This window comes from Rattus norvegicus, chromosome 11 (assembly GCF_021556685.1).
Source record: "Rattus norvegicus strain SHRSP/BbbUtx chromosome 11, alternate assembly SHRSP_T2T, whole genome shotgun sequence".
NCBI classification, from domain to species: Eukaryota; Metazoa; Chordata; class Mammalia; order Rodentia; family Muridae; genus Rattus; species Rattus norvegicus.
Genome location: NC_141544.1, coordinates 96,997,775 through 97,011,232, shown reverse-complemented (window position 1 = coordinate 97,011,232; position 13,458 = coordinate 96,997,775). Strand labels below are relative to the sequence as shown.

At 46.9% G+C, this 13,458-nt stretch overlaps 1 protein-coding gene across 7 annotated transcripts in view; it reads right to left on the bottom strand.

Annotated features, from left to right (window-relative positions):
- Positions 1-13,458, bottom strand: part of Med15 (mediator complex subunit 15) — a 74,331-nt gene that overhangs the window by 8,058 nt on the left and 52,815 nt on the right. For 2 of the 7 annotated variants that reach the window (XM_087576672.1, NM_001108325.1), the window contains 2 exon segments: positions 12,206-12,334; positions 4,031-4,150 (listed from right to left, as the gene is read on the bottom strand). The exons of 1 other annotated variant lie outside the window; for it this stretch is intronic. In XM_087576672.1, coding sequence (XP_087432798.1) covers positions 4,031-4,150; positions 12,206-12,334 — 249 coding nt within the window. 7 annotated transcript variants of the gene reach the window in all.

The window sequence follows — 13,458 nt, the reverse complement described above, 5'->3', positions numbered from 1 at the left end:
TGTTCTCCACTGCTGCTGCTACTGTTCTTAGTGGTCATCTCAAGGTACTGGCATCTCTAAAACACTGCTGTCTTCTGCTGCAACCAGGCTTTACCAATAGTCTCTCACAGGCTCTCTTCATGGAACCAAGCCTCAACTCCTTTGCATGACCCCTTCAGTCCTGGGCCATCAATTGCAACTGAAGCTGCACCTTCACCAGTGGCCTCTCACAGTGCCGTGCCTCAGCTGCTCTTCATGACCCCTTCATGCCTTCAAAACCAGTACCACCTGGGTGACTCTTACACACTACCAAGCCCGGCTGCCAACACGAGGTACAACTGTGGCTGCTTCTGGAACACAGCTTCTCTGTGCTCTCAGAAACACTTCCCAGGCGATTTCACCTCAATGATGCTGTTCTCTTCTTAATCACCGCTAATTTCTTAGCTCCAGCTGACCAGCATCAATAGTCCCAGTAATGCAAAGGTTTCGCTTTAGTGGTTCTGGGATCTTGTTAATCACGGCTGATTCTTTAGCCCCAGCTAACCAGAACCACAGAATCTTCACAATCAAAACAGCAACGGTCCTGATAAGAGTCTTTAATCTTCCCTCTGAAGTTTCACAAGCCAGGCCTCCATCTTCTGCACTGTTGTCAACATTGTCGTCCAAGCTCCTACAGAGCATCCCACAGAGCTCTTTTTTTTTTTTTCTTTTTTTTTTCTTTTCCCACAGAGCTCTTAACACCCAGAGGCTCCTGTAGCCCCAAGTTCCAAAGTCCTTCCACAGTCCTCCCCAAAACATGGTCAGGTTGTCACAGGAATACCCCACTATGATGGGTTTTACTGCTGTGAACAGACACCATGACCAAGGCAACTCTTACAAGGACAACATTTAACTGGGGCTGGCTTACAGGTTCAGAGGTTCAGTCCATTATCATCAAGGAAGGAACATGGCAGCATCCAGGCAGGCATGGTGCAGGAGGAGTTCTACATCTTCATCTGCAGGCTGCTAGCAGAGTACTGATTTCTAGGCAGCTACTGTGAAGGTCTTAAAGCCCACACCCACAGTGACACAGTCACTCCAACAGGGCCTCACCCTCACCTTCTAAGAGTGCCACTCCTTTGGCCAAGCGTATATAAACCATCACACCTTGCATGTTACAGGCAGGAACACTGGTGAAAACAGGGAAATCGTTTGTCAAGGTCACAGAGCTAGAGGCTCACAGGGACAGCAAAGGCACTGTAAACAGCAGTGCCTCAATAATGGTGAAGGGTGACAGTGGGAACTATACGCATGGCTCGGACAGAAGCAAGAATCTGGGTAGAGAGCCGAAGAAAATGGGAACTCAGACAGGCTAGCACTGTGGATTCTGCTCTTCTCTCACCATTTACACGCATGCATCTAGGACTTATATCGCTCTTGTTCCTGACCCAGAACCAAGCATGAACCATGGATGGAGTCCTCCTTCAGAGAATCAAGGAACACTTGTCATGGTCTTGCCTGCTTACATTCATTCACCATGTATCACAGACGGACAATATGGAGAGTGCTGTCCTGGCCCTTTTGAAAGTGGGGAGTTCTTGTTTTCACAGGAAGGGTTGAGATCTGACAGCTATGCTGTATGGTCAAAGGGAGGCCTCTAGGGCCTCCACTAACATCTCTCCCTTAAGTATTCTCAGGGCCTTTGTCCTCTGAGTAGACAAGCAAACGTGAATGTGCTTAAACAAACAAAACAGAAACCAGACCAAAAAAAAAAAAAAAAAATCCAGTCAGGCATGGTGGTCCACACCTTTAATCCCAGCACTCAGGCAGCAGAGGCAGGGGGAGCTCTCAAAGCTAGCATCGCTTACAAAGTAAGTTCCGGGACACTAGGGCTACACAGAGAAACCCTGTCTCAAAAAAACAAACACAAAAACAAAACCCAAAAACCAACCAGACAAAAAATAAAAAAAAAAAAAAATCCGAGCCTAGTGCAGCCCAGGTCTGTCTATCTCCCTGCTGCCACAGTCCTCAAAGCATCAGGGACACATGCCCTACCTGCCATCACTTACCAGGGGACGATGAGTCAATCTGAAGGACTCAAGCTGGCATGTACCAGTGACCACTCCATCAACCAAGCCACAACATTCCTGGAGGGTGACCAAAATCTTCCACGTACCTTTTATTTTAGCATTTATCTTTTTCTCCTCTTTCTTTCCTCTCCTTTAATTTCTTTGCCGTCTGGGGTTAGGAAGTACTATAGCTCAGAAGACCTACTCAGTGGAAAATGCATGAACTACTCCACAACAGGCCATGGAGGCAAGATACAGAACCTAGTCAAAGATGCATGGACAGATCTGTCGGTCAGCAGAAAGAACAAGGTTGTCAGATCAGTGACAAAAGCAGGGCCGAGGGTTTCTAAGAGAGTCCTGTGGTCGACTTCTGATCCTCAGCACTGAACTCCCTTCCAGCTCCTTTCCATTTGTAAACTTAGCTAAATGTTGGAGTTATGACCCGCCACAAGAGTCTACACATGAAGAACCCAGCTCAAGATCCGATCCGACAGACCTCACACCCTCAAAATGTGGGGACCTTTAGTGTCTACAAAAAACAATATTCCATGCTGTTAAGTGGTTTATCCCCACAATTCCACCCAACCCTGTAAATCCAATGTGTATTGAGCTAGAGGACCCTCCTTTGAAGACAGTTATACAAGTGTCCTGTGTCTGACTATGCAGAGGATAGATAGTTCCTGCTTGTGGGTCCTCAGGCAAAGTCAGGGACTCCATCTCCAAGAATCATAGATGCACTTTCCTGTGTAGGAAAAGGAATTTTAAATGTCTTTCAGCTATCAGATTGTTTTTGTTTTTTTTTTTTTTTACAATAAAGCCTCAAGAGAGCCCTATGGTAACATCATCTTCAAACATCGTCTGGCACATGGAATGCTGTCAAGCAAATGAATGCACAGGTGTGGGCGATGGTAACTTGAAGCATATTCCCACGAGGTCATGAAGTGTACAGAGCAGTCACTCAGTTTCTGTGTGGCGATGGCTCTCTCCCAGGAAGCTCATCTGGACAACCAATGTAACCTGTGTCCCTGGGCAGTCCCTGAGCAACTGGACGCTGCAGAGCGTGCTCACTACAGCGGTGGACAGAGCGTGCTCCCTACAGCGGTGGACAGCGCGTGCTCACTACAGCGGTGGACAGCGTGTGCTCACTACAGCGGTGGACAGAGTGTGCTCACTACAGCGGTGGACAGAGTGTGCTCACTACAGCGGTGGACAGCGTGTGCTCACTACAGCGGTGGACAGCGTGTGCTCACTACAGCGGTGGACAGAGTGTGCTCACTACAGCGGTGGACAGAGCGTGCTCACTACAGCGGTGGACAGTGTGTGCTCACTACAGTGGTGGACAGCGTGTGCTTTCAGTGGACAGCAGAGCCCTAGAAAGCTGCAGTTTATTTTCTTCTGAGATCGTATCTCAGGTAGTCCAGGTTGGCTTCAAACTCTCTTCAGGAGTTCTAGAATGACTTCCACATTCAATTTTACACACGTAAACTGGTGATCAAACCCAGGGCCTTGTGCATACTAGGTAATCACAGCCAGCCCATGTCTTCTGTTTTATTTTACCATGAAAATAAAAGAAGTACGACAATTTTAAACTAGAGGAAAAGCCCCTCAAGATATATCAGCAAGAGTTGGCCATTGTGGCACACACCTTTAGTCCCAGCACTCAGAACGCAGATCAAGATTGGTCTGGTCTAAAGAGTGAGATCTAGGACACCTAGGGCTCCACAGAGAAACTCTGTCTCAAAAAAACCAAAACCAAAACCAAAAAAAAAAAAAAAAAAAAAAAAAAGAAAAAGAAAAAGGAAAGAGAGAGAGAGAGAAAGAGGAAGAGAGAAAAAGAAGAAACACCAGCAAGGCTTGGCCTCAAATAAAGTTAACATTTCTCTATTGCCTTGAAAGCCACCCTGAAGAAAGGCACTGACAATGAAAGGTATGTTTCATGGGGGTGCTCAGAGGAACCCCAAGCTTTTGGGCCAAGCCCTATATGAAGCCCGATCTGTAAATACCTGTGCCGTGGGCTGTCCGCCCAAAGAGATGGAGCTTGACGGGCCAGCAGACATGGTGGAGGTGGGCGGGAACCGGGCTCTTACGTGCATCCCGCCTTGGGCCAAGGCTTCAGCAATCATCTTTGAGGATAGAGGGACAACAGACAAGGTAATTGCAACAAGAACTGCAGTGCACGGCAGCTGAGGGTGTTTGCAGCCTCATGGAGTAATCCACAAAGGTGAGGCCCCATCAAATGACCCAGATATGCAGGGGGAGGGAAGCACCAGAAGTCTAGAGACACCAAGAAAGTAAGCCAGCCCTTTCTATTCTACTAGCCAACAGTGGTGGTTGTCCTGGACACACCTCTGAACTACAGACAGAGCAGACCCTGCACTGTGTCCTGTCAGAGCCAGACTGCTCAGGCAGCAGTCTGAGGAGACCAAGTTCTTGGGACAAACTTGAAATGAGGACGATTCAGCCAGGCTTACAAAGACAAAGTGAGTGTCACTGAAGCAGTAGCCTGCTATCAAGCACACTTCTCTTAAGAGTGCACCCAAAGCCCAAGGCACACTGGCCTATCTGGCCTTTTGAGGTGCTGCTTCTGAAGTATGAAGGAATGCGGATGGGTGGCAGGAGAGGCTGGGGTTTTCCCAAGGAACTTCCTAGCTAATGAGGAAGGACTCTCCACAGGGACATGAAAACACTTGCAGAGTCAGGAGCTTCAAAACCAACAGAGACCTTTCCCTTGGTTAACTTTTGTTTCTTGATTCATACCGACAGCCAAGGGCAGGCTCTCACTGTCATGGCTTTGAAGCTGGCTCACCTCTCTATGTTCTGAGGTGATGGATGGAGCCCAATCTGACTCCTGGAAAGCAAGGGCTACATGCACTCAGAATGTGACAAACGGGAACAAAATGACATGGCCTTGTACAGAACTAATGCACCAAAATAAAACACAACCTGGTTAACAGAGAAGAGAAGGTCACTTCAGCGCCCAAGTTAAGAGATAAGCGGGGGAACATGGTGAGACCCCAGCTCAAAATCAAAGTCAATGAGATCTTGGAGGCTACGATAGGCTATCAGCACAGGTCCTTATTGCAGTGAAGTGTGCTAGAGAGAACACCCCCCACGGGATGTAGGCCTATGAGGACCATGGTGTCACACATAGGGCTCATGGTCAAACAGAGCGGGTGCACGTAGCAGCACCATACAAGACTCCAATGAGAGCATCTGAAGAGCCAAGAAAGGGGTAACTCTCACCATCTCTGCAGCCAGCCAAACAAACCTCTCGGTTCTGATGGTAGCTGTCAAACCAGGGGTGCTGCCTCAAACAGCCTATCCCCTAACAGGTGACTGGCAGACACAAAGAGGGCTGATGCTTGAGGGCCCCCTGTCTACTCTGAGAGAGAGGATAAAAGATAATTTACTCCAGGGTTCTTGATAAAACTGGGGGTCACTTACAGAAGTCCATTCACAACCAATGGCTGCCATGCCAACTTGTCTCCAGGAACAAGCAAAGCCATAAGGAAGGAATCATTATGGCCCCTCTAACAGTTTTTAAATTTATTTTATTTTTTAAAGATTCCTTTATTTTATGTTTTGAGTTTTGCCTACATGTATGTATATGTGCCATATACATGCCTAGTAGCTGCAGAGGTCAGAAGAGGATGTTGAATCCCATGAAACAGACAGATGGTTGTGAGCCACCGTGTGGGTGCTGGGAACGGAACCCACATTCTCTGGAGGAGTAGTCAGTGCTCCTAACTGATGAGCTATCTCTCCAGCCCTATTTACTTTATTTTTGCTTGGGCAGTCTCCTGCCTACTCTTTTTTTTTTTTTTTTTTTTTTTTTGAGCTGGGGACCGAACCCAGGGCCTTGCGCTTACTAGGCAGGCGTTCTACCACTGAGCTAAATCCCCAGCCCTTCCTTCCTTTCTCTCTCTCTCTCTCTCTCTCTCTCTCTCTCTCTCTCTCTCTCTCTCTTTCTTTTCTCTGTGTAACAGTCTTGGCTGGCCTGGAACCCACTCTATAGACCAGGATGGCTTCAAACTCACAAAGATCCAACTGACTGCCCGCAGGGCACTGGAATTAAAGTCATGCACCACCACTCCTGGTGCAGTCAGTGCTCTCAGACACCGTAGTGTCTGCAGGCCCTGGTTGGTTTTCTTTATGAAGAGTTTCTGGCAAGGAAAGCTCTTCTCCCCCCAGCCCGGGCAGAAATCCCAGAGAAAACCACTGAAAATGTTTACAGGATCAGATGAGCAGCTACCAAGTGCAACTTCCTGTCAAAGATGACTCTTCTCTACCTCTCTATACACTGGTACCTGCAACTATGGCTGCTGTCCAGGAGGGCTCACAGGAACACAGGCCCTCTGGGTCTAGATTTGGTCAAAGAGCACTTCTAAGTCAGCTATACTGAATGTACGTACATGACAAATGTCTGACTTGGTTGACAAACCTTTGTCACCTGTAAATTAGTTTTTATATTACTAGAACAGAAAGTTAAAAGATCAATGCAAACGAAAATAAAGACATACCTCTGGGGTTTTTGGACCCCAGAAAATTCCACTGAAAGTGATTTCATCTCTCTCAGAAAGAGTATAATGAGATAAGAGAGCCACATAAAACAAACATCTTGGGGCTGGCTGACCCTTCCAGAACACTTAGCCCAGGTGAGGAGCCCTGCCACCATTACCACACAAGTCCCCACACTTATTACCCTAGTACTGGTATAGGCTCTACCAGAGTACTTCTCCTCAGGGTAACTCCAGGAATGAAGCAGAAGGACTGCCCACTTCATGTACCCAAGCCAGCAACTCTTACAGAGCAGTCTGGTGGCCTACTCTGTGGTGTGTTGTATTTCATATGCACAAAGTTGCAACATGTGGTTTCTGCATACTGACAGAACACATGGGCACAAGGTAGGAAATTCTAATCTAAGTCTTTGAGCTCCTGATTAGTTAGGTAACTGGCTGCCACTGTGCAAAGACCTTCAAAGCCACGCTGTGACTCACTCCTGGGAAACTACAAAAAAATCGTTTTGAATGTATTCACACACTTACAAGATTACTTCAAGATCCAAAACCAAGGCAATACGTGAGGACAGCAGCAAGTATTGTAGTCACTCAAAATAAGGCTGCCCAGGAGTTTCTGCTTGCAGAAGGTACTCTGGAATCCTAAGTCTTTAGAATCTTGGCTGTGGGCTAAGGCTCAGTGGTAGAGCACTTGCTTATTACCAGGCTCAAAGTTTAAACATTCTCAACACTGCAAACAATACTCTTAGAGCTCATTCCACAGGTTAGTACCATTGGAAGGTGGTCAAAATTTTAGTGAAGGCTAAGGCCTCGACTTGAGATCAGTATATGTATTAGTAATAGTATTGTCAACTGGATGGTCTTCTAATCACCCAAAAGACAAGCATCCAGCATACCCATGAGGGATTACCTTAAGTAGCTTAACTGAGGTTAGTAACAGGACTCCATGGGCTACATAAACAAGGGAACATAATCTAGATGTGAGCATCCACTGCTCTCTGCTTTTGTTTTGTAACTAGGGTTCATTATGTAGCCTTAGTAGGTCTGCAATTTGCTATATAGACCAGGCTGGCCTTGAACTCACAGAAATCTTCCTGCCTCTGCTTCCAGGAGTGCTGGGATTAAAGTGTGCACCAGCATGCTCAGTTGCTCCCTGCTTCTTGACTGTAGATGCAATGTGCCCAGCTGCTTCAAGCTTCTGCAACCTTGACTCCTCGACATTACAGACTGGACCTTGAACTATAAGCCAGAAAAACTCCTTCTCACATTTCTTTTGTCAGAGTATTTTATTACAGCAACAGGAAAATTAGCTAGCATAGGAGTGGGTCTCTTCCTCTCTTTATGTTCTAGTTGCCTGAAGTGGCAGCTGTGCTCTCCTACATGCTCCCTGTCATTATGAGCTGCCCCTCTTTGGGCCCAATAGCAATGGCGTCAAGCAGCAGTTGGTTGAAACCTCCACACCTGTGAGCCAAAATAAACCTTTCCTCTATGCACCCATTACCTCAGGACCTTTCTTATTTTAACAGAAAGCCACTAACACAATTAATGTGGAAAACATTATATATAAAATTGACAGGCGCTAGGGATACAGATGACAAAGTGCTTGCCTAGAATGCAGGAAGTCCTAGGTTTGCTCCATTACTACCGCATACACTGAGTGTGGTGGTGCATGGTTGTCATCCAAACACTCAGGAGGTGGAGTAAGGAGGATGAGAAGTTCAAGGTCAGCCTCAGCTATATAGGAAGCTAAAAGTCTGCTAGGTCTACATGAGACCAAGTTCAAATAAGTCAATGTACAATACAACTTCAGCGATGTGAGAAAACCAGAAATGATACCACACTGCTTCCTGCTCTGGGTGCTTCTCTTACATCTCTCTATTTATTTTCTGCAGTTATCAAAGCTTTGTTAAGGTTCACAGATCAGACTACTACAGCTCTTTTCCTGACCACTGAGGAAACCTAGATTTCAAAGAAGCCTAGATTCTAGGACCCTTCCCTTCAGGAGGGCTTGTCATGCTCAAGCTGCCCAGTCACACTCCTTTGCCCAATACTGCCAGAACAATGCAGTGAGACCAGCCAACCACCCCACAAAACCATGGCACAGTGTAAGACAGTAGAAGGTAGGAAGAGGGATAGCAGGATACACACCATCTGGTGGGGGGATGGGAAAGGAGGGGAGAGAAGTAAATAACAATAAGCATCCCCAAAAAGCTACAAAGAATCATATTAACTATTTACTGAAAAAAGATACAAAATAACAAACCCTACAAGTTAATTCCACCAATACATATATTAAATAACACACAGTTTTAATGAGCTTTTCTCACCTGAGCTAGTAGTGCTCTCTCTAGACCCAAAGACTACATAACAAAACCCCAACAGCAGACATAAGGAGCCCTATTTCAAGTCGTTGGCCAGGGCTGTTCAAGAGACCCCCAAACATTACAGCCTATTGCTTTCACCCTTGGTTACCCACCCCTACCAGAGGTGGAAATAAGCCCCTATTGCTGAAGAAACCATGCAGTTCACATCCCTAAACCAGAACTGACCTGAATGTCCCCACTGTCTCAGGACTTGTTTTCATGGTATCAGAAGGTACCATGAAACCAAAGGAGAGAGAAAGGTAAACAACAGCCCTGCCTAGCTATGATGCCTGTGAACCTTATCAAGGACCAGCATGGCTGGATAACCATCAGAGTTAACACACATACCCCCACAGCAACCAACGCTTTTCTAATTGGACTTAACAAGACCCACTTAACAAGAGGGAAATCGGGGTTGGGGATTTAGCTCAGCGGTAGAGCGCTTGCCTAGGAAGCGCAAGGCCCTGGGTTCGGTCCCCAGCTCCGAAAAAAAGAACCAAAAAAAGAACCAAAAAAAAAAAAAAACAACAAGAGGGAAATCATGCCTGGTACTGGAAACCTAGCCCACCACTCAGTGCAAGTGAAGTTTAGTCCTTGCTCCTGTATCAAAAAAAAAAAAAAAAATCTCTGTAACAGATGGATGGAGAGTGTTTCAGAAAACTCCAACCAATCAATATGCTGGGCTATGAAGCCTAGTCCCAATGGCCCAATGGACACATCTACAAAACTCTCCTTAATCTGAGGTTAAAGGAACACTGCCGAAGAAGGGGCACAAAGACTGTAAAAGCCAGCCAGAGAGCCAAGGAGTTTGCTGTGAGATTGTCAGAAGCTATACCACCAAGACTCACCAACATGACCACTCGAATGTAAACTGACCAAGCTGACACCAATGGACATGTCAAAGTGGACAGGGTAAAGCCTATGAGACCTGAACCCTGCATATAGATGACTGAAGAAAGCTGGGAGAAGGAAAGGTAAGTCTTCCCCAGGGAAGAGCACACCAACTATTTAATGCTAAACAATCAGCCCCTGAAACAAACAAACAAACAAACAAACAAACATTCATTCATTCATTCATACAAACAAGTAACACTATACAGACAGAAGAGATACTTAGAAATATATGAATTTATATACACACACACAAACAGTGAAAAAAAGGTCATGAATTTGAAGGAGGGTGGGAAGAAAGGCAAGGGAGTAACGTAATTATATTAATCTCAAAAAGAAAAAGAAAGATAGTAGCAGTGGTCGGCCTGACCCCCAAGGCATCAGGTCTGGACTGAGAAGCGCAGTGCAGTAGAATGTGAACCAGGCGTGCTGTAATACAACTTACGCCTTTGGTCACAGTGCTTGGGAGGTGGAGGCAGAGGATTCTGAATTTGAAGCCAGCAAGGTCTGCAGAGAGTTCAAGGACAGCCAGGGCTACACAGAAAAACCCTGTCTCAAAAAACAGGATAAAAAGAAAGGGAGGAAGGAAGACAGACACACGCAGGCACACACACATGTGAAAAAGGTACTGGAGGCAAGCGGGAGACACTTCTGAAAAACACTGATGGCACAGTACTCAAAACCCAACCCCATGAGGAAACAAACCAAAACACCAACCACTCTGTTACCTCCCAGGTAAGACAATTTCTCATTGTTCCGCCTCTTGAGGAAGGACCTGTGCCTGCCTTTACTGCAGCTGCCATCGATCTCCAGTGGGAGACACTGGACAGCCAAGCTGTGTGCTCGAGGTGACTGTGCTGACAGCTGGCCACACTCCCACAGGAGCAGAGAAGGGCAAGGAACTACGGGAAGCTGGGCACTTGCCACAGGGGCCCACTGTGGAGAATTAAGAACACATGGCCACATCCTGCTTCTGGTGGCTGAGAAGACACCAATAAAAGCTAGCAACAGGATACACACTTCTTCCAACAAGAAAGACAGCTGTCTTTTCATGGCTACTTGCTGTGCAATGCTGAGAGGGATGAGGGGGAACAAATTCCCTTTCTGACTGTACTGAGCCAGTGATGCAGGTTTCTCTCTTCTGAGCCCCAGGCCAGTGGAGGAAGGGTCATAAAGCAACAAGAAAATGACTTCCATCCGTCACTACTGTGCTGATTCTAGCCACGGCTCCTCTACACAGTACAAATAGAAGGAGCCACCAGAAGCCTGAGACACACAGTGATGATGGGAAATAGACTGTAATCCTATAAAGTGTTTCGCTTCCCCAAGTCACACACAGGAAATTCGTGGTACACGAGGTCACATCTCAGCATATAGGTAGCACAGGAACTGTGGACCCCGATCAGCTGGTGCGGTGACAAAAGAGGCCAATTAAACACGTCTTTCCTCACCCCAGATCTAGCTAGCACCGTGGGGGTGCCTGACACATCCTAAAGCACCTAAGCCACACTGCCATGCATCTGGACACTCAACTCTCCGGGCTCATGAACCAGCCAGTGCAGGTCTTCTTAGGGTACACAGTGTAGTCATTTTCTCTGGAGAGGATCCAGCAAGAGCCTTGCATAGCTCCTAGCTAAGCCCCAAATTGGGACTTGCAGTGTGCCCACTTGATGGGAAGAGTCGTGTCAGCACAAAGACAAAGGATATCTTTGACACAAATCACAGGGACCCTATATGTCTAATTCCTCAGACATCAAGAAAAGCTGGCCCAGGCCTCCTGCATGCTGTCATCCCACTGACATCTGATATGCAGAGAACGGCTATGAACTATGAATCACTATGAATCAGTGATAGGGATGTTGTATGTAAATGCTTTCCTTGCACAGTACCCAAGGTCCTACCTAAGGTAGCAAGCACAGGATGCTCTCTTCCTGCTCCTGCCGTGACACATGCCAGAGCATAAAAAGATAGCTTACTGTTCCTGTCACTTTCTAAAGAGCTGCCCTACAGCTCAGCTGTCTGTGCTCAAAGGTTCCAATAAGCTGAAGTAGGATGAAACTTTGGAGCTTTCTTCTCTAAAGCATCTCCTCCAAGTGCTATAAAGTAGAAAAGATGTGGATACCCAAGGCAAAATAGAAACGACACACACATGACAATGAATAGGTTCTAGCAATAAACAAGCTGAGACAACTACCCTGAGGGCCTCAGGGTATCTGCGTGTGTGTGTGTGTGTGTGTGTGTGTGTGTGTGTGTGTGTGTGTGTGTACACTGTACAAGCGATTGAAGATTCCTATACTTTATGAACTTGACCTCTAATCCAACCAGAACTCTCATCACAGAGCTCTATGCACGGGCCAGCATGTACCTGTTAGTGACTAAGGACACCCTGGGCTCCCAAGGCCCTCACCTGAACGCCGGGAGCTACCATCTGGGCAGACTGTGCTGTCTGCACTGCTGCCTGTGGCTGCACCTGGGGCTGCACCTGCTGCACCTGGGGCTGCACCTGCTGCTGCTGGACCACCATCGGAGGACGGACCTTGAAGGAGGAAGGAAAAAGCAACTTGGAACCTTCTGCACAGAGAGCAGAGCACTCGCTACCCATGTGGGAGCTTTAAGAATGGAACTTACAGCACTGCTGAGATGATTGAGTGGCTAAAAGTGCCTGCCACCAAGCCTGAGGTCCTGAGTTTGAGCCCTAAGACCCACGTGGCAAGGAGAATTATGTCTTGAAAAAGTTGTCCTCTGAACTCTGCACTCGAATTATGACACACACAGAACCCTCCTCCCCCAACCAAAAAAAAAAAAAAATTTTTTTTAAACAAGAAGCTCCTCTTGGGGTGGGGGATGGGACAGTAATGACACCATGAGCTGTGTCTGATCACACAGGGTCATAAGAAATATCCCGGGGCTGGGGATTTAGCTCAGTGGTAGAGCGCTTACCTAGGAAGCGCAAGGCCCTGGGTTCGGTCCCCAGCTCCGAAAAAAAGAACCAAAAAAAAAAAAAAAAAAAAAAAAAATATCCCACACAGTCTATTTGTGGATTGGCAAAGCCAAGTCCCACCTCCCTCAGTTCTGGCAAGAAACAAGACAGCCTTCCCATACAGACCACCCAACTGCAATCACAAGCTGAGTAACAACTTCCAACGCTGAGCACACGGCCTGCCGCTGTCTCTAAGTGTCCCTGAGGGCCCGCACTCTTCCTGTGAAGGAAAGCAGGCTGGCCATGGAAGCAGGCTAGCAGACGGAAGACAGAGGAGACCCACATGGGAGCTTCTCCTTATGCATCTCCAAGCCACCAAGCCCAATCCCAGTAGGCACTCTGCCAAGGAGTACACAGTGTCTCTGGTCCCAAAAGGCTGGTGCTGTCTGTCTAATAGGTGAGTGACTGTACCTGCAACTCACAACCCTTCCAGCCAACCCTCAGATGGAGTCCCTGTACCCATGTCTCTTAATGTGTCACAGGTAGAAAAGGCCACGAAAACCAAGGGAGCAGAGAAGATGCTCACATCGTTTCTTTTCATTGTAATTAGGTTTGGTGGCAACATTCCGTTCTCTATAAATATTTCGACACTTACTTTAATCAAGCCATACAATGAGGCAGGAAATAATTAAGTTTTATATGAATACCTGTTTCAGATATTATAGTAATGATGAGGCTAA